At 44.3% G+C, this 22171-nt stretch overlaps 2 protein-coding genes across 2 annotated transcripts in view; one reads left to right on the top strand and one right to left on the bottom strand.

Annotated features, from left to right (window-relative positions):
- QRSL1 (glutaminyl-tRNA amidotransferase subunit QRSL1) overlaps positions 1–3446 on the bottom strand; it is a 132989-nt gene extending 129543 nt beyond the window's left edge. Inside the window, exon 1 of the mRNA XM_073576082.1 lies at positions 3296–3446. Coding sequence (XP_073432183.1) covers positions 3296–3319 — 24 coding nt within the window. The 5' untranslated portion in view covers positions 3320–3446. The remainder of the gene's footprint in view (positions 1–3295) is intronic.
- An 81-nt stretch (positions 3447–3527) lies between these two features.
- Positions 3528–22171, top strand: part of RTN4IP1 (reticulon 4 interacting protein 1) — a 64410-nt gene continuing 45766 nt past the window's right edge. The window contains exons 1-6 of the mRNA XM_073576083.1: positions 3528–4022; positions 5415–5566; positions 6561–6629; positions 10631–10755; positions 11127–11175; positions 17848–17984. Coding sequence (XP_073432184.1) covers positions 3770–4022; positions 5415–5566; positions 6561–6629; positions 10631–10755; positions 11127–11175; positions 17848–17984 — 785 coding nt within the window. The 5' untranslated portion in view covers positions 3528–3769. The remainder of the gene's footprint in view (positions 4023–5414; positions 5567–6560; positions 6630–10630; positions 10756–11126; positions 11176–17847; positions 17985–22171) is intronic.

The following is a 22171-nucleotide window of genomic DNA, read 5'->3' on the forward strand; positions in this document are numbered from 1 at the left end:
TTTGACCAGAGATGCCCAAACAAAGTTTTAGACGTCAACCTTATATAAAAGCAGTACTCAACCTTCCAGACAGGCATTCTCAGCACTGTGTCTCCTGAAAGGGAATGTTTTGGATAGGTCATCAATGTCTGATTAGTGGGGGTATAAAACTGGGTACCAGTTGTTTCCGTGTCATCTTGAACTGCTCAGCTATGGAACTGCGCTAGAAATTCAGATCGATAGGGGGTGGATGTGCAGTACCTCGCCGCGGCCACTATTCTGTCAATGGAGCTGTGCAGCTCCGAAGCTATGTAGTTCCAGCTGCTGACATCAGGAACAATTGATCGGTGGGAGCGCCGGTGTCACACCCCCACTGATCAGACCTTGATGACCCGTCCTAACATATCTTAATATAAAAGTTAAAGTCCAGGACAACCCCTTGAAGGTTTTCTCGCATCAACATCCAGAAGATACGTCAGTGTTTCTTCAGGTTTGGATTGGACGGAATGTGAATGATACAAGAAATCAATGGATGTTGATTGGCTGCAGCATTCATGTGACACCCCAGGAAACTGGCAATATGTAGCACTGAATATGAAGGAGTTATCAAGGTCTGACAGGCGAGAAAAACTGATAGCAAAAATTGCCCCAGGTTTTAGACTGGGTTCACATAGCTGTATTTTCAGTCCTAATACTGAACAATCCAATAACTGGTGTGCCTGTACAGACCAGCGATTTTTCCCATGGGCCAATAATCCAAACAAATTAAAAAAATTGAAGCATGCATTAGTCTGGCTAGCTTTATAGACCAGACTAGTGCATGTAAATGCAGACATCCTCTTGCTATAAGCACATTGACTGGCTTATGAAGACAATTAAAGCAGTAATTTGTGGCATTGAGAAGCCTGCTTTTAGATATGGTCGTCTGAACCTGGCCTAAGGGTGTGCTCCATTTTGGCTTAAAAAATATTTAAAAAGACAGCCAATAAATAGATGGCATTAGGGCATATAAACTTAAGGGGCACTTACATTGCAATACAATTGTGAACAAGCGTTAAGAAAAAACACTCGTTTTTCATGGTTATCCTGTTGTGTAAATAGGCCGCTGATCACACGGTGAATGGGCAAACCGCATGTTCATCAGGTGAAATGATCCTTATGTGGCATAAACGATCATTGTTCTCAGCTGTCCATGTTCTTTGTAAACAGGACAATGGCAGCCTAAGCATACTGAGCTATCTACTATAGATCCTTTACTATGGGGTCTGCGTTCAAACGACTGCGGATCGTTAATACATTAATATTGTATTGACCAGCAGTGGTATCGTGCTGCTGGTTAGTCAGTGTAAAGGGACCCATAGACTAGACAGTCTCAAGAAGGAACTAGATTTATCATCCACACCATGAGCCACTGTGATAGATTTCTTGCATTTTGAGAATGTTCAATTAAATGGCGTAACTACACAAGTCGATCATTCAATGTGCATAGAATATCATGTCAGCTGTTTACACCGGAAATAACGGTAACGATGATTTTTATGCATGCATGAAAATCATTGCAACCAGAGATCAAGTCTTATGAACACTTGTTCACCAAGTATTGCCTTGTCTAAATGGGTCTTAAAAGGGGTGTTCCCTATCAGAAGACATTGGGCTGTAAGTGTTGGTAGATATATAGTAAAAAAAAAAAATAAAAAATAAAACTTCCGTTTATTCTTGTTAGGAATCTGTGTCCTGCCATACTAATGCAGAGATCCAGATCCTCACATTCAACTCCAGAGGCTAAGTCCTTTCTGCCAGCTTGTGAGCATGCTCCTGGAATGAGCTCCCATTGGAGCTCAGGAGTCAGGTGCTCAGGTCCTGCTCCTGATTCCATTGGTTCAGCTCAGGTCTCTGGAGATTTCCGGAAGGTCCCGGTCACTATAAAAAGTGCGCATGGCCGTTATGCCATGCGCTAGTATTTTCTGATACTTGCTGCAGTATGTTTGTTGATGGATGCTTGGTCTGGTGGATGACTTATTATGAAACCCCTTCCCTCGGTTATTACGAGTGAGTGATTGGGTCAGCCAGTAGCAGCGCTAGCGCCAGCGCGCTCAAGCTTCAGCCATCTCAGCAGCAAAGCGTCCTGCATCGCGCTTGCGTTATTGCGGTTGCAGACTTCTGTGGCGTTCGCAGTTGCGACGCCGTGCACACGCTCATTCATGGTAAGTCCGTTTGGTTGTAGTGCCACTTTAACTACTCCTGTGCTCGGCTACCGTACGTGTGCCGCTGTGTCCCTGTGCGTTTAACAGGCTCAGCGTTACCTTTTCTTTATTATTTTTCTGTGCAGCTCTGTGTCCCATAACAGAGACTGCCTCTTTTGCACTTGGGTGATTTAGAACCCTGTGCACACTACCGCTGTAGTGCACTGCCTCCCTTAGCAGCGGTTTTGCCATCTGCCGCACGGTGGACCCTGAGTGGCGAAGGCACTTTAATTATTTATTTTTTTTAGTGCCTTCCGCCACTCATAACAATTCTTCCCAAGTTCACTACTGATTCTCCGCCACTCTGCTGTTCATCTGCAGCGCTGACAGCACTGCAGCCACTCAGAGAGCTCAATGGCTCACGCCGACAGCACCGCTGCCACTCAGAGAGCTCAATGGCCCATGCCGACAGCACCGCTGCCACTCAGAGAGCTCAATGGCTCACGCTGACAGCACTGCAGCCACTCAGAGAGCTCAATGGCTCACGCCGACAGCACCGCTGCCACTCAGAGAGCTCAATGGCTCGCACCGCTGCCACTCAGAGAGCTCAATGGCTCACGCCGACAGCACTGCTGCCACTCAGAGAGCTCAATGGCTCACGCCGACAGCACTGCTGCCACTCAGTGAGCTCAATGGCCCACGCCGACAGCACTGCTGCCACTCAGTGAGCTCAATGGCTCACGCCGACAGCACTGCTGCCACTCAGTGAGCTCAATGTCTCGTGTCGCCTGCACAATGCCCTTTAGCTTTATGCAGTCTATTGCCCAGGATTAGTAAATCTTCTGAGTGCAGAGCTTTCTTCTTGAATTGATACCAGTGCGCCCTGCATTACTGCTGTGACCTCTGTAGTATCCGGGTACATACAGCATGTTGTCCTCTAGATATATATCAATATATAGTAATATTTGGACAAAATATGACCAATTTCTATAAGAATTTATGGTGGTAATATTTTCTGCTGTGTGTTATATCTGTCTTCACATTACAGCAGCCTAAAGTAAAACCCTGACAGCTATAGCCAAAGGGAAACAAAACCCGCAGTAACTGTCCAATATTTTACTCTCTGTACTTACCTCCCGCAAACTGGGGCCGAGCATGCCTTATAATCTCTGCCACACACTGCACACACAGAGACCTGGCATAGTACAGGAAGCCGACATATGTTGGTTGGCAAATAAGTGTCCAGAAACTACAGCGCTTCTGATTGGTTGGCAGTCTAGTATTCGACGCTGTAATTGGACGAGGCGGGAACGAGGCTCGGAACGCGGAAGTGCATAAAGGACGTAGAGGGGACAACGCATGAATTTGTGGAGAAGTAAGAAGTGAAGTCGGAGTGCTGAGAGCGGCAGGGTGTCACACATGGGACTTATGTGGGCCGATTTAAACAGCTGACTGAAAGATTCACGCTGTATCTTTGTTCTTGTGTTAATGACATGAAGTGCAGCGCTGGAGACTCGTGACAGTGTTTCTGTAGGACCGTGCATGTGACAGTGCTGCAGAGTCGTTCATGTATTGTAATTCTCTTGAGGAGCACCAGGCTGATCAGGATGAACATTGTGTGCAGGAGATCTGTTGCCCATCTGTGTAGACGACCCCGTATAATAGTGGATGTTGGCAGGGGGGTCCATTCCTCGTGTCGGAGGAACACGGTTATGCCAGCCTGGGTCATTGACAAATATGGGGACAACGATGTTCTCCGCTTCAATGAAAACGTGCTGCTGCCCATCATCAGCTATCCGAATGAAGTGATCATTAAAGTCCATGCTGCAAGTGTCAATCCCATTGATGTGAACATGAGAAGTAAGTGGCCGAGGTAACGTGCTTGTCTTTAACAATAACACAATAAGAATCTGTGGGGCTACACGGCAACCATGGCAGTGACACAAGTCGGGGATTGCCTGATGCTGCTGCTACATCGCAGCATGTGGATGGGGTCACATTGCAATCCATAGGGTCCTACAGTGAGCACATCGCTAAAAGTCAGAACCTTTTACATTTGTTGAGACTTTCGGGTACTAATGTGACCCCATGCAGTTGCAATGGGGCATACAGTGATCTTTAGCAGCGCAACCTGAGTTACAGCAAAATTTGACATGTAGCCCTAACCATAATCCAGCACCAGATAGTTACAAAACTAATATAGGTCAACTTTAAGGACACCTGGAGCTTTGGCAGACTGTGAGGAAGCAGGTACAATCAGATGTGATCACTGGTGCCAAGAGACCTCAGCACATACTACTGGTGCTGGAGATGTTACTGATATTAAAGAGGGCCTGTAGCCCGTTTTTGTTTTATTCTCTGTTTTTTTTTTTCCAATCATATAGTTACAGAGATATGGGCCTTTTCATTTGGTGCAAATAAAAAGCTGCGGGAATCAAATAAGAGCAAAAACTGGCCACTTGATCTAGTGACAGGTCCTCATTATGTTAGGAGACATCGCTGATACAGTGATTTCGGTATGTTTTATTGGACGCTGTCGCTGGGACATTCTCAATAGTAAAACGTGAAATATGCTTTAAATGGAATCTGTCAGTAGGATCAACCCACCTAAGGTATCTAGGCATGTAGGATATAACAGAATGAAGCGATACCTGTGATCTGATGTCTTATTCTAGAGAAATCCACATCCTTCTTGTATGTAAATGAGCTGTTCAAAACTATGGGCCGGACACTGATCTGTATGAGGCGCTGCCTCCGGAGATTATTTTATAAGAAAGGCAGTGTGAGACATGTAATGACTGCTCTCCTGATCTCACTGCAGAGCCGTGTGTGATTATTACGGACACGTCTGCAGGTTTCTCTCAGTGCTTCTAACTCACTGACAGCCAGTGTTGCAATACAGCAGAGCTGTGAGAGCTGCAGCAAATGTCTTTGTAAAGAGACAAAGTTCAGTTCTTCTGTCCTGTGTTAGTTACATGTCTGACATTGGTAACATCCTTTTTAGGTACAACAAGCTCTGGAGGCAGATTTTCGTACAGATCAAAGACTGCTTAGGAGGGTTGATCCTACTGACACATTCCCTTTAAGTTGGCCAATAATTAGAATTTTTGTATGTTCATGTTAATACTGGAATTTTACTGTACAAAACTTGTATTGCTATGCTCAGAACAATCAGAATCACTAAGTAAATCCCAGGGACCTGGTATAAATTTGCTAGTGCCAGCCAATCATTTTCCCTCAATTTATTTCAAGATGGTTATGGATCAAAAAGTCTGAATATGAGTCGGGATCCTCTTCATATAAAGACGTCTGGCAGCGAATTTCCTTTGATTTTGGGCAGAGATGCCTCAGGAACTATCATGGAATGTGGACTTAATGTAAAGTACTTCAAACCTGGAGATCAGGCAAGTATGGATAATATTTATGCAGAAATATATCAATGAATGAGATATCAGCATTCTCTGACACATCTCAAGGTCATAACTGACCCTTTTTGGTGAGCTCTGAATGCATGTCAACATGTTCTAAGCTCCCCATTTGAATGATCCATAAGTTATCGTAATCGGTTGCATTTCTTTGTCCGAGTGCTTGGAAAACATACAATGAAGCAATTTTGCAAATAGTCCAAATTAAAAAATCCCCTAAGATTTTGTGTCTGCGGCTCCAAAATAGACCTGAGTCTCTGTGGTTACAGACTACAAACAAACCTGGTGTAGTCTGATCCTGCAGATATTCTCTTTTCCATCTCCCCCGATTTCTTAGTAATGCACACATAGTAGGTCAGTAAGAAGTAGTGGACATGTGGGTCGGACTGCACATGGGTTGTTTGAAGTTGGTTTCTATGGAGACACAATAGTCTGCATAATGGTTTTAGGAACATTTTCAATCGAGACTATTTACAAAGTTCACCTATGTACATTTTAGTTGCTGCTAAGTGAATGGTTGTTAACGTGTACATAGGCTATGTATGGACAAAAAGTAGCTAGAAGTACTTGCATGGTACTACTTGTGGATGAGTGTTTCATTTTTTTCTCACACTGCATCTGTTGTGGTCTTGATCTTCTGAACACTACTGATTGTGTAATAGGTGCATTTGCCGCACAACTGGAACTTTCCTTGGTAGAAGTTTACTTAACACCATAACGTTCTTGAAGCATAGCAGAGTTGTGACCATCTCTAGAGAAGAACACTTGGCACCACTTTATGAACCCATTCAGTGCAGACTATAGGCGTAAGCCATGCTACTCTCATTGAGGCCTTAGATTTACAAAATAATCCAGGGTGGCCGAATAGTAAGGAGCCTCCATGCAAGAAGTGTAATGGCTAAAGAAATGCAATAAATCTTAAGAACAGACAACTTTCATGCACATTTTGGTCAGTATTTGTCTTCTTTGACAGGTGTGGGCAGCGATCCCTCCATGGAAGCAAGGGACCTTTGCAGAGTTTGTTGTTGCCAGTGCTAATGAGGTAAAGATACATACCTTATTTTTCAGACTATAAGACGCCCCGGACCATAAAACGCACCCCAAATTTTCAGAATGAAAATGGGGGGAAAAAAAAAATGAATGTGTCAAATGGGAGTCCATCTTACAGTCCTGTATTCAGCTTACCCGGGGTGGAGTTCGGCAGCGCTAGTGGGCGGAGTCACAGGGGGTGTTTGGTGGTCCGGCGATGTTATGACCCAGACTGGTGCTGCAGGTTCGGTGGTGCAGGGGCTCCGGCGACATTTTGTGACAGCCCGGAGCCCCCGCAGCCCGGATCCCAGTCTGGTGCTGCAGGTTCGGTGGTGCGGGGGCTACGGCGAAATTTTGTGAAAGCCCTTAACCCCGCACTTCGTTTGCCTCGATGCTGTGGCCTTCGGGAAAATGGCCACCGAAGGCGTCACATGCGCAGATTGACATCTCGACAATGAGATGATCTCGGGAGACGAGATCTCGAAGCCGAGATCACAATCTTTGCATGCGCCACCTCTGGTGGGCATTTTCCCGGTGGTCACAGCATCGAGGCAATAGAAGTGCGGGGGCTGAGGGCTCCGGGCTTCCACAAAATGTCGCCGGAGCCCCCCCCCTCCCCCGCACCACTGAGCACTGCCGCACCAGGCTGGGATGGGAGCAAGATCATCGCCCTGCAGCGTTGGACCACCGGAAGAATCGCCCGACTCCTGCTGCCACCACGCTAACTGTAAGTACATTCGGTCTATAAGATGCACCCCCTTTTTCCCCCAAAATTTTTGGCGAAAAAGTGCATCTTGTAGTCTTAAAAATGCGGTAATTCCCACTAGCCTTTTCTGTATGCTACTTCTTTGCGTCACTTTGATTGGCTAACAAACAGGCCACCACTGCATGTGTTGCGGCTGTCGAACAGCCATGAGACATGCATGTGCAGGGACATATTAATCGAGCACGCTGAAAACACTCACTTAGCACCCGAGCATGCTCCAATAACAACCTATCCAAGCACGCTCGCTCATCATTGGTATCAGTGCTTATGGTGCCTTACTATTAGTGATGCCACATGTTAACGTTACTGAATTTTTGATACAAAGCACAAACTCCTAATAAAATATTGCCGTTCCTTCAATCATGCATTTTATAATCCATCACTGAATTATATGGTGATCTTGCATTTCATAAGATGAGAAACGGAAATCTGAGCAGAAAAAAACAATTTTCATTTAATAAAAATAAGTAGTAGTAACATTTTGTATTTTATTGGGCCATTGATGGTGAATTTGATCTCCTTTTCTATGACTGTCGACTAAATCAGGATACTTACTATAGTAAGCATCATGTTCTGGTAATGCTAACTGAGGTGAAGTGTACTTTTGTATGGGACATTTCAAAAATGCAAATACGTCCCGTTTGATTTTTTTTTAATCTTTTCTTAAAGGGGTTTTCCTCAAATCGCCCATTGTCCCTTATCCACATGACAGGCGATAACTTGCTAATTGCTGGGGGTAATGTGAAATTTGGAAAATCCCTTTAACTCGTTAATCCCCAAGCCAGTAGACTATGTATATGTAGGGTAAGATTCTTCCAAGTATATAAAAGGCTGCAAGTGTCTTCAATAAATGTGTGTTTTATTGGAGCTCTGTCATGTATCAGCCTTTTTTTCACATGTCGCTAAGGCCTGTTTCACACTTCCGTTTTTGACCATCAGTCAAAATCCGCCGTTTTTGCAAAAAAAACCGGATCCGCCATTTTTTTTTGGCGGATCCGTTTTTTCCCCCCATTGACTTGCATTACCGGCGGATCTTGACGGACGGCCATCCGTTGGATCCGTTTTTTTGCGGATCCGTCAATTTTTTTGCGTCCGCCGAGATGCCTGGACGGACCATGTAACGTTTTTTGTACTGCAGGATCCGCATTTTTATACAGCGCATGCCCGGAGAAGTAAAGTCAGGAGGAAATTTAACCCTGAAATCATTTCTGGCGGACGGAAAAAATTTTCTCTTCTCTTCTCTTCTCTTCTCTTCTCTTCTCTTCTCTTCTCTTCTCTTCTCTTCTCTTCTCTTCTCTTCTCTTCTCTTCTCTTCTCTTCCCTTCCCTTCCCTTCCCTTCCCTTCCCTTCCCTTCCCTTCCCTTCCCTTCCCTTCCCTTCCCTTCCCTTCCCTTCCCTTCCCTTCTCTTCTCTTCCCTTCCCTTCCCTTCCCTTCTCTTCTCTTCTCTTCTCCCTCTCCTTCCCGGGCAGCGGTTCCTTTAAAATTCTTCATTCGGCGGATCCATCAAAAAAACGATCCGGTGGCATCCGTTCACATCAGTTAGGAACGGATCCGCTTTCCGCCATTTTGGCAGATTTTAACTGACACAAAAAAACGGAAGTGTGAAACAGGCCTTAGGCTACTTTCACACTTCAGGTTTTTGCCGTCAGTTGCAAACCGGCAGAGTGTGAAAAAACGGATCCGTTTCTTTCTTGCAATAACCTGATGTAACCGGATCTGTTTTTTTGTTGGATACGGCGCACTAGAAATTTAAAGGAACAGTGATCCGGAGATCGAGAGAGAGAGATTTTTTTCCCGCCGCTTCCAGGGTTAATATTCATGCCAGAGGAAATTTGCCGGGCGGTTTGGCACAGGCAAAAAACGTTGCAAGGAAAGTTTTTTCATGATGACACACCATCACTTTTTGCCGTATCTGGCAAAAGCCGGACGCGCCGGCACTAATGTATGTCAATGTGGAAAAACCCGGATCCGGCACCACATATCGCCAGATCTGGTTTTGCAAATTTTCGCTGCAGGGTGCCGGATTCAAAAAGCCAGAAATGTGAAAGTAGCCTTAGGGTTTTGTACAGAACTGCACTTTTTTTTTTTTAATAATAAAATATAGTTAAAGGGGTTGTCTCACAAAGTACATTTTTATCAACAGATCTTGCAATAAAAATGAGCACCACAATTGGATGTGTTTAAATAAAATGTTCCTGTGCTGCTGCCCTGTCTGTATACTCTCTCTTGCTTCCTCCTCTGCCCAGGAGCTGTGGTATGATCAGACCATGTCCCTGTACGGTCAGACACGGCCATTACACAGTACACAGCAGGGACACATTTATAAGATTATCATTTTATTTAATCACATCCAAATGTGGAAATTAATATTATTCCAAGATATATTGATTAAAATGTACTTGGTTCAAGAGAAAACCCCTTTAAATGATTATGATTGCAATGATTTTATTAAAATAGAACAAATGAGCTCAAAACTTGAACTGAGTAAATTTGTAATGTTCTAAGAAATTTACAATAATGAAAAAAACAAAAAAAGTGATAAAATCCTAAATCCACATAAGACACAAATAAGTGGGGGGACAAGAGAAGTTATGATCATAGACTTTGACATTCATTACTACAATTTTCATAACTGACAAGAAAATCACATACATCATTAGGAAGTAAATAGTGATGAGCGAACGTTCTTGGATGAGGTGTTATCTGAGCATTCTCGTGTGCTAACTGAGTGTATTCGGAGTCCTCATAGCTGCATGTCTGGCAGCTGTTCTCCAGGCCCAACACATGCAGGGATTGACTAACAAACATGCAGTGCAGCTCCTCTCGCCTAGCCAAATCAGTTCTCATACTTTGCACTGACGAGGGGCAATATCCCGAAACATCGTACCTGCAAATTGAGATTCTGATTTGGCTTTAATCCTTAATCATATTGCAAGATTCATTAAACGGTAGATAGTGACTTGTAGGATTGCTGCTTCCATCAGGTGGCGCTATAGAGTTCAAGATCTTTCACTCTGAAGAGGCAATTTGCATATTAAATTTCCCAGTGGAGCATTGTACGACAAATAAGCCTCCTTATCCAGGCATGCCAGAGCCAGTATGTCACTCTCCACAAGGAGAAACATTACCCCTTAGTCCTCTTGGAAGAAGAACCTGGATTGTTTGGCCGGCTCCCCTTCTTATGGTAAAATTATGTTTTGTTTGTTTTCTAGGACGTGGGTTTAAATAATGTGTGATTTGGTTATAGGTATCCTTAAAGCCAAAGTCACTCAGTCATACAGAAGCTGCATCTTTACCCTATGTGACACTCACTACATGGGCAGCCCTTGTTAACAGCTGTGGTTTGAGTAAGGAGAAGTGCCCAGGAAAGCGGTAAGCGCCACTCCTTTATTAATGCGGTGCTAATAATATTATATTAAAGCTGTGCGTATAATGATCATATTCTGCAGCGCTTCACAATTTAGAGGGGCATGTACAAATGTAATCAGACATTTTAGAGTAACACATAACTCAATATATCGAAGAAGAGGAGGGAGGGCCCTGCTCACATGCTTATGGGTCATCATTAGCTTTTCACATGCTGTGAAATAAACAACATGGTTACAGTTCATCTGTTCATTTATTTGCTATTTGGTCACCTTATAATAGAAAAAAATAATGGAAAGTGACTTGATGAGAGTCTGCAACATTTACCGCATATTGGACGGGGGATATCAGTAACCTTTTGCTTGTCTTTTTTTTAGCGTATTAATTATTGGGTCATCGGGGGGAATTGGTACAGCGGCTATCCAGGTATATGTATTTTATGATATGATTCCATATAATTCAGCTGATATTTTGTTGAAGTGTTTGAGACACCAACCGATAGATACCACCAGCACGCCTCTACTGCCCCACTGAGCACATCCTCCAGGCTAAAAGAAAAGGTGTCCACTTTTGACTCCCACTTCTAAAAAATGTTGAACTTCTACCTTACTATTATACACCAAAGAAAAAATGGAACCAAGAGCAATAAATAAAATATATAATTTTATTGTTATCCAAAAGATAAAATACAAATTGTGTAATAGATCAATCACATAATTAAAGATTTATAAGGGAATCAGCAACACCCAGTTACCACATACGGATGAGGAGGGTTAAAAAAATGGCAATATGTAAGCAAATGCATATAATGATAATGCAAAAGGATATAGATAATATTCAGATTTTGTTACCCTCCAAAAATAGGGAGGCAAATGCAAAAATTATGTACATTTTTATATATATATATATATATATATATCCCAGATATGAAAAAACACAATTTTTATTTATCATTTATATAAAATGCATTAGGGCATAATAAAGTGATCCCTAGAAGGACCTACAGATGGCCAGTTACAAATACTGATAATGACCTAATAAAGTGCATAAAAATGATAATATTCAAAATTGGTAACCCATCACAAATATGGAGGGGGAGGATTAAAAAAAAATATATATCCTTCAAATAAAAAGACATAATTCCATCTCAACATGCACATAAAGTGCAGAAGTGCATAATAGAGTGATTAATAACAAGACCTACAAAATAGAACATGGAATATAGAGAAAGCAAAATGTGGCCTGATATCACTGAGGGAAATAATGAGATCCTATGACCGGGTCTACAATGTAACCTTTAGAAGGTAACCATGAGTCAGTATTAATTGTGGTTACATATCAGGTATATCAGGCAAGGACAATTATATGCAATACATGAAAATTCTGAAACTATTTGCCAAGACCAACCTTTCCTTGATGTGGACTGTGGGACCCCAACGCGCGTTTCGCTACCTGCTTCTTCGGGGGACGTAACCACAATTAATGCTGACTCATGGTTACCTTCTAAAGGTTACATTTCAGACCTGGTCATAGGATCTCATTATTTCCCTCAGTGATATCAGGCCACATTTTTCTTTCTCTATATTCCATGTTCTATTTTGTAGGTCTTGTTATTGATCACTCCATTATGAACTTCTGCACTTTATGTGCATGTTGAGATGGAATTATGTATTTTTTTATTTGAAGGATATATGTGTGTGTGTGTGTGTGTGTGTGTACATGTATGTATGTGTGTGTGTGTGTGTATATATATATATATATATATATATATATATATATATATATATATATATATATATATATATATATATTGAAATCCTCCCCCTCCATATTTGTGATGGGTTACCAATTTTGAATATTATCATTTTTATGCACCTTATTAGGTCATTATCAGTATTTGTAACTGGCCATCTGTAGGTCCTTCTAGGGATCACTTTATTATGCCCTAATGCATTTTTTATAAATGATAAATAAAAATTGTGTTTTTTCATATCTGGGATATATATATATATATATATATATATATATATATATATATATATATATATATATATATATATATATACATAATTTTTGCATTTGCCTCCCTATTTATGGAGGGTAACAGAATGTGAAAATTTGAATATTATCTATATCCTTTTGCATTATCATTATATGCATTTGCTTACATATTGCCATTTTTTAACCCTCCTCATCCGTATGTGGTAACTGGGTGTTGCTGATTCCCTTATACATCTTTAATTATGTGATTGATCTATTACACAATTTGTATTTTATCTTTTGGATAACAATGCAATTTATTGCTCTTGGTTCCATTTTTTCTTTGGTGTATATAATGCTCTAATGGATGAGCTCTAATATTGATAGCCTTTTTTTTGGTACCTTACTATTATATCTAACTGCATTATTTAGTTATGTATTTATTTATTTTTAGTACTTCCTGTTTGATGCTCCATTTTGGCTATACCAGTGTGCACTGGGATTCTCAAAGGAGCAATCAGCAGGGGTGTCCGTCACTTGCTGGGGCGGCGCTGGCCTCTGCTTTTCCTGCATGCCTGGTATTACAATGTGTACTGACAGTGCGCTCTATTGCTGGCTTGTTACTTTTTATCAGAGCCTGTGAAGAAGCACTGTGACAAGAATCTACTGAGCATATGACAGAATTGACACAGACGCATGCACAGCAGAGCAGGGACTAGCCCAGGTCCTGAAACGGACGTCACTGATGGCGCTTCATTTCAGGGAGGGGGGCAGAGGCTGCGACAGTGACCTGATGATGACTTGTTTGAGTTTCCCATCATGTACTGGGCTTCTCAAATGAACAGTAGGGACTTTAATTAAAATTTATTAGAAAAGAGATTAGATTATGAGCTAAATATTAGCTAAATAGACTGACATTTAGGAGTAAAATAAATTTTAGTTTAAGAACCCCCCCCCCTCTATGTTCCCCAATGTGCTCTACAATATGGCTACCTGCAGCGGCCACTAGAGGGAGCGTGGGAGCTAACTGCATACTATTATACATAGAAGACAATAATAACTCTTTAGGAAGTAAGCTCTTGAGCTTCCTCTAGTGGCAGCTTTAAAATTGTGTTGCAAACCTACACTGATGAGCAAAGGGGTATCAATGTTTTGAACTTGTGACTTTCAGGCTCCATATCTCATTATCCACTATAGCCTTGATCGTGAGAATACCATCATTTTATATACAATCATCTTGGCTATCTCAAACATAAATTTGACTTGCAACTATTTAGCATATGATTAGTTATGTAGATTCTTGTTATGTCACTGCAGTGGTACTGTTTTGCTCCTAAAGATCTAAATTTAAATTTTTATTATGTTGTAAATCCACCTTTGGCTTTTAACACTGCCTGAATTATTCTGGGCTGCTCTCAATCATATTCAAGCATGTCTCTACCAAAATCTGATCCCGGGTCTCTCCTACACATTCCCAAAGTTGGTGCATACTGGTCGACTCACTTGGGTATGTATACAGTTTTTTTTCTTCAACTCTACCCACAAGTGTGGGATTGGGTTGAGGTCTGGGGACTGTGGGGGGGCCATTCCGGCACCTCTACTTCATTGTCCCGTTTCTTCCCCAATCTCAAGGCATGCTTCGTATTGTTGTCCTGCTGGAACGCTATGTTGTCCTTTTCATACCTAGAGTACTCGAGTGTAATATCCAATAACCCCCATAGCAAATGATTCCTCTACCAAACTTGACATTTACGTCAATTTCTCGATCTGTTAGCCCCTTTTTCCCTTGTTTCTTCCAGACCCATTTGCACTCATCAGAGCCTAGTCTATTGATTTTCATCTCATCGCTCCAAATCACCCGTTTCCAAACTTCTACTTTTCACGCTTTGTACTTTTTTACAAACTCGAGCCAATGCTTCTTATGACAATGTTGAAGTTAAGACTTCTTCATCTTTTTTCTGGCCACCATTCCAGACTTGTGTGATGTGTGTCACACGGTGCTTACATCGATGTCTGTGATCTCACTATTATGAAGCATACTAGCCACCTCCAATGCAGTGTTTGTTGCAACAGAACTGATAGACCTTGTAATGAGCCGACATGTTGACTCCAAAATTTTGCTTGGACATCCACCTTTTGGCTTCTGAATAGATGGACGAACTTCATTTTGTATTCTTCCAACTGTCATGGCACTCACATGATGCAGTTTACTAATTTTCTTGGCCGAGAAACCGCTATCGATGAGTTGAATGATGCTGTTTCTCTTTTCTTGGGAAATCTACATGGCTGCTCCTCGATTCGAACCAGTGACCTTTCACTTTGGAATCATCCTAATAACACACTGATCTATTAGGGAATGTGAGAACAGGTTGTATTGTGTAGTATTCAGGAAGAAACATATTTTTCCACCACCAGGAGCAAAACAGTAACAATGCAGTGACATGACAAGAATCTGCCTGAAATATCCAAGATGATTGCCTATGAAATGATGGTATCCTCACTGTCAAAGTTGTAGTGGATGGTGAAATCTGGAGCCCAAAAGTTCGAAAGATATACCGTATTTTTCAGACCATAAGACGCACCCCAAATTTTCAGAAGGAAAATGGGGAAAAAAGATTAATGCGTCAAATGGGGGTCCGTCTTACAGTCCTGAATTCATATTACCCTGGGTGGATCAGCAGCGCTGGTGGAGAGGAGTCACAGGAGGAGTTTGGTGGTCCAGCGATGACACACACTGGTGCCGCAGGTTCGGTGGTGCGGGGACTCCGCCAACATTTTGTGAAAACCCGGAGCCCCCGCACATCCATTGCTGCGATGCAGTGGTCTCCGGAAAATCCCTTCCCAGGCTCCTGCTGCAGGTTCGGCAGTGCTCGATGGTGCAGGTGCTCCGGTGACATTTTGAAAAAGACTGGTCCCCCCGCACTTCCATTGCCTCGATGCTGTGGCCTCCTGGGAAATGGCCACTGGAGGCGGTGCATGCGCAGATTGAGATCTCACCGCTGAACCTACCGCACCAGGCTGGGATGGGAGTGAGATTAACGCCCTGCAGTGTCGGCCACCGGAAAAATCACCCAACTCCTGCTGCCACCACGCTAATTGTAAGTACATTCCGACTATAAGACGCACCCCCATTTTACCCTCAAATTTTTGAGGAAAAAAGTGCATCTTATAGTCCGAAAAATACGGTATTCATTTGTCTCACTTATATACCGCCATTAATTCCACAGCATTTTATTCGGCACTGACCCCATTGGGGCTCCCCATCTACACTGTGTTCCAAATTATTATGCAAATAATATTTCCTCATATTTTCTCTAAATTACCTATATGAATTGCAGTCATTGTTATTTTCCAGTCATCTAATATTCTAGTATAATTGCTATGTTTTTGAACAAACTGCCTATGAAAACAGTATATTTTTAAAAATAAGAAACACTCAAAATGCATGTTCCAAATTATGCACAGCAGAGTTTTCAACCTTTTTATTTTGAACAAAAAAATGGTCAATTGTGAAATTATAAGCATTATCAGCTTATTACAAAATGAATTCAAACAGTTTTCAAGTCAAAACTTTATTCTAGGTGATGTTACATTTGCACATAGGACCCCTTGTTGGAAAGAAGCTTCTGAACTCTCTCGTCCATTGAATTTGTCAGTTTTTGGATGGTTTGTGCTTCAATTGTTTTTCATGTGGACAGAATCCCCTCCCAGAGCTGTTGCTTAGATGTGAACTGCCTCCCACCATCATAGACACTCCTTTTGATGATGCTCCAGAGGTTCTCAATGGGGTTGAGGTCAGGGGAAGATGGTGGCCACACCATAAGTTTGTTCTCTTTTATGCCCATAGCAGCCAGAGATGCAGATGTGTTATTTGCAGCATGAGACGGTGCATTATCATGCATGAAAATGATCTTGCTGCGGAAAGCACGGTTCTTCCTCTTGAACCATGCGGGAAGTGCTGTTTTATAAACTCCACATAGATTGTGGAGTTCATCTTTACCCCTTCAGGGATCCTAAAGGGGCCGACAATCTCTCTCCCCATGATTCCAGCCCAAAACATTACTCCACCTCCTCCTTGTTGGCGCCTTAGCCATGTTTTCATGGGGTGTCCATCAACCAGCCATCCTCCACTCCATCCATCTGGACCATCGAGCGTTGCACGGCACTCATCGGTGAACAAAACAGTTTGGAAGTCAGTCTTCATGTATCGTTTGGCCTACTGGAGCCGTTTCTGCTTGTGTGCAGTGGATAGAGGTGGTCGACAGGATGGCTTACGCACAGCTGCAAACCTCTGAAGGACCCTACATCTTGTTGTTCGGGGGACGTTGGAGGCACCAGCAGCTTCAAAAACTTGTCTGCTGCTATGAAAAGGCATTTTTGCAGCTGCTCTTTTAACCTGATGCAATTGCCTGTTGGAAAGAGTCCTCAATTTTTCCTTACCAGCACGCACACGTGTGTGTGCTGGGAATCAGCTACATACTTCTTGATTGTGCGATGATCACGATGAAGTGTCTTGGCAATGTTGATTGTAGTCATGCCTTGACCTAAATACTCCACAATTTGTTGCTTCTCAGGAGCCGACACATCCTTTTTCTTTCCCATTTTGGCAAAAAATGTAGGCTGCTTAATAATGTGGAACAGCCTTCTTAAGTAGTCTTGCCTTTATTTGGACACACCTGCCAAACTAATTTGCACAGGTATCTGCAATTGCTTTCAGTGATATAAAGAGCCCTGACACACATCAATGAGTTTAAATTCTAACCTTATCACTCCTAAACTCTTTTTGCATAATAATTTGGAACATAGTTTAAATTCTCTATCAGTATGTCTTTGGAGTGTGGGAGGAAACCGGAGAACCCGGGGGGAAACCCACACAAACATGGGGAGAACATACAAACTCCCTGCAGATGTTGTCCTTGGTGGGATTTGAACCCAGGACCCCAGAGCTGCAATGCTAACCACTGATCCACCGTGACGTTGTTACCCTTTTGCTCGTCCGTGTATGTCCATGCAGTTTATGATATTCAGGAACCAATTTATGTGTCAATATTTAATGCTTTGTTTTATTATTTTTTTTTCTTACAATAATATTAACTTCAGATACATCATCTATTTTAGCTCCTGAAAGCATGGGGTGCTCATGTGACTGCCGTTTGTTCTGGAAACGCCTTTACCCTGATGAAAGATCTTGGAGCAGATGACGTTATTGACTACACTGCAGCGAGGTTACAGGACCAGTTAAAGACAAGGGATCTGTAAGTTTTATACTTAATTCAAACATCTTAGGATTTCTTTAGATTCAGGTATTCCGTTTTGTCTGTTTCTTGGATAGAAGCTTACCTCGGTCCTTAATAATACTGTGTAGATCTGTATGGTGGTGTCTTTATTATATCTAAGGCACCAAACATCGAACCAGTGCATTACAAATATCAGTATACACCTCTTTATTCGGTCGTCCATGACAGCACCACCTGAGAGAGGGATTCGCCCTTCCTAGGAACAGGAAAACCTACAGATACAAAAGGGCGGCACCTCTCCCACGCATCAGTTGGTTTCCTGTTCCTAACAAGGACAGAACTCCCTACAGATCGTCCGTCATGGATAACCGAATTCCCAGGCCAGCGGACCGACTCAGGTAGCGGGGGGTTCTCCTACCTCGGTCTCGCTGGGGGCCCTGGATGCGCCATGGTGGGTCCGGGTAGGATTTCCACGGCAGTGGTAAGAGCAGGCGGAGACAGGGTCCGGTGGGCGCCTTCTCCATGGGGCCGGTGAGGTAAGCGGTGTCCCCCTGTGTCTCCTTCCCCCGGGGGTGCGGCCCGTTCGGGCGGGCGCCGCCGGCGGTGTCCCACAAAGGGAGCGGCGGTTCCGAGCCGGCGGCGCAGTGCTAGCCCCTTGCCGCGCGTCCCCGTGGCCTCTGTCGCGCGGCGGAAGTGACGCGGCGGAGGGGGCGGGGCCTAGCGCCGAAACCGGAAGTCGGATGCCGGTCGACTTCCGGTTGTTGTGGATGCGAGCCCGCCGCCTGAGGGGGCCGGGCAGGCCTGAAGGGGAGGGGGAGGATCGCGAGGAGCGGTCCAATGGGGGGCCCGAACACCGGACGGAGTTCCTGCTGATCCGGAGGGGAAGCCTTCTTAAGACAGAAGGCATTGCTGCTGAGGTGCTTCTGGAGGCCCAGCGATGGACACAACAGAAGCCCCCATGGACCAACAAGAGGTGCAGCCCGTGGCAAAGCACCCCAGTGACCAGCCTAAGAGGCGGAAGGAGGGACGTTCGAGTGGACAGAGCCACAGTAGTTCCTCTAGGCCAAAGGATCCTCCTGCAGCCCCCCATGATCCGGTACCTGTCCTCATCTGCAAGGGTAAGAGGTCTGCGAGAATGTACCCTAATGCAGTGTCCCCTTATGTGTTTGATTCTCAGGGGAAGAAGGCCACAGGGAAGCAGAAGCACAAGGAATGTGCCCTCTGTAGTTGCCCCTTACCAGATGGCCACCCTAAGAGATTGTGTCAGTCTTGCGTGAGACAGACGGTAGGGACGGAGATGAGGGGTAGAACGTGAGTGGAGTATCAGACTCTTACACTCTTCCCTATTTATGCAGGTAGCGGAAGAAGCTCCAAGCTTCGCTACAGACCTGAGGCAATTAATCAGGACTGAAATAAAAGCCCTATCAAAAGAAGATTCTTCTAAAAGAAGATGGGCTAGTGTTTCAGGCTCAGAATCTTCAGTCGGCCCTAGGAGGGAAGATATCTCCTCAGAGTCCTCGGCCTCCTCTTCTTCTTCCGAAGAGGATTCCAGCCGGTTCTGTTTTTCCTTGGACCAAATGGATAAATTAATTAAAACCATAAGGTCAACCATGGGGGTAGAAGAAAAAAAGACAGAACTGTCTGTTCAGGACATTATGTTCGGGGGTCTAGACCCCAGAAAGCAAAGGACTTTTCCATTAAACGAAAGAGTCCAGAGCCTGATAGACAGGGAGTGGAAAAAAACGGAAAAAAGGGGTTCTATGCCGCCTGCTTTCAAGCGAAGATACCCCTTTGAGGACCCAATAGTAAGTCGATGGGATAAGGCCCCCAAGCTGGATGCAGCGGTAGCTAAGGCCTCTAAAAAGTCATCTATACCCTTCGACGATATGGCCTCCCTTAAAGACCCCCTAGATAAAAAGGCAGATTCCTTTTTAAAGGGCACATGGGAGATGTCAGCAGGCGCCCTAAGGCCAGCAATAGCAGCCACGTGCGCAGCCAGATCCATGATGGTTTGGCTGGATCAATTGGACTCCCAGCTAAAGGATGGAACCTCGCGAGCTTCCATCCGTAAGTCTCTTCCAATTATCCAGAATGCTGCTGCCTTTCTGGCAGATGCCTCGGCAGACTCAGTAAGAATGGCGGCCAGGTCTGCAAGTTTGTCTAATTCGGCCCGAAGAGCCCTCTGGTTAAAATGCTGGCCGGGAGATATCCAAGCCAGGTCCCGTCTCTGTTCTATCCCCTGTGAGGGTGAATACTTGTTCGGCCCCGTCCTAGACGAACTGTTAGAGAAAGCCGGGGATGAGAAAAAGATATTTCTGAGTCTGCCGAATACATCCTGGAGACGTCCCTTTTCTAGGAAAGGGTATTCCCGCAGGAGGCAGGCCAGAGATCAGAACAGATGGGACAACAAGAAAACCAGAGGTACGGGCTTCATGTTCGGAGGAGGTGGGCGCCAAGAAGGTCCATCACGGGATAATAAGAAGCCGCCCCAATGACTAGTGGCTCCGGTAGGAGGAAGATTATCTGCCTTCTACCCGGCCTGGGCCAGAATCTCAAATAGCAGCTGGATACTGGGGGTGATAGCTACAGGACTGCACCTAGAGTTCTCCTGCGTTCCCCAAGATCGGTTCAGGGTAACTCCGCTCAAATCTTCCCCGCTAGAACAAGCTGCCCTGGAGACCGAGGTCCTCGAGCTACTGGACAAAAAAGTCCTGACGAGAGTTCCAGAGGAAGAGAGGGGGAAAGGCTTCTATTCCCCACTGTTCTTGGTCCGTAAACCGGACGACTCATTTAGGGCTATATTTAACCTCAAAGCCCTCAATAAATTCCTGGACGTACGTCCGTTTAAAATGGAAACAATTAACACCGCAATAAAGATGCTGTTTCAAAACTGCTTCATGGTGGTCCTAGATCTGAAAGACGCTTACTACCATATACCCATATGTCTAGCACACCAACCTTTCCTTAGACTGGCGGTTCAGTTGGAGGGGTCAATCCAGCACTTCCAGTACGCGGCCTTACCCTTCGGGGTGGCAGTTGCGCCCCGAGTACTCACCAAAGTGATGGCAGAGGTGATGGCCCATCTGCGCGAGCTAAACATTCTAGTCGTTCCCGATCTAGATGACCTCCTTATAATAGGCAGTTCAGCCGAGCAGTGTTTAGAACAATTACAGAAAACAACGGCGGCTCTAGAGCGGTTGGGATGGCTACTTAATATCAAAAAATCCCGTTTGCAGCCATTAAAAATTCAACAATTTTTAGGCCTAACCCTAGATTCTAAAAAGCAGGAATGCCGTCTGCCCCCAGAGAAGCTGCTGCACCTGCATGGCCGGGTCCTGAACGCTTCCAACAACCCCTCCATGTCCCTCAGGAAAGCCATGTCCCTGTTGGGTTCCCTCTCATCCTGCATTCCCACGGTCCAGTGGGCCCAAGTTCATACGAGAACTCTACAGGGCGAAGTTTTATGGTATCAGAGGATTCTTGGGGGGTAACTTAGAAGGTCGACTGACCTTATCCAGAAACACAATAGAGTCCCTGGAGTGGTGGCTAGAAAGAAATAACTTGTCTAGAGGGGTCCCTTGGGAGTATAACATTACCCGCGTGGTCACCACGGATGCAAGTCCTTCCGGTTGGGGGGCGCATATGGAGGAAATTCTGGTCCAGGGCCTATGGGAACGGGATCAGATACAAATGTCTTCTAATTTGAAAGAATTGACAGCGGTAGTACACGCAGCTAAAGAGCTCCTTATGTATCTACAGGGCCATCACGTACGAGTTCTCTCGGACAATCGAGTGGCCGTGGCCTATATCAACCACCAAGGCGGAACTCGATCCAAAACTCTGATGAATGTGGCAGGACAGTTGTTCCAGCTAGCAGAGCGGCATTTTTTATCTCTCATGGCTCTTCACATAAGAGGAAAAGAGAACGTCGCGGCAGATTTCCTAAGCCGCAATCTGTTAAAACAAGGAGAGTGGGCCTTAAACACCTCCATTTTCGTTCAGATCGTGCAGAGATGGGGTCAACCAGAGGTGGATCTATTCGCCACCAAGGAGAACTCGAAAACGAGACAGTTTTGCTCCCTAAATCCCAGGGAGACTCCTCTGGCAGTAGATGCGCTACTGATAAAATGGGACTTCAGGCTAGCCTACGCCTTTCCTCCCCTAGCTCTACTTCCTCTGGTGTTGAGGAAGATCAGGAAGGACAG

This window comes from Dendrobates tinctorius, unplaced genomic scaffold (assembly GCF_039654945.1).
Source record: "Dendrobates tinctorius isolate UK_male_01 unplaced genomic scaffold, ASM3965494v1 ptg000046l, whole genome shotgun sequence".
Lineage (NCBI taxonomy): Eukaryota > Metazoa > Chordata > Amphibia > Anura > Dendrobatidae > Dendrobates > Dendrobates tinctorius.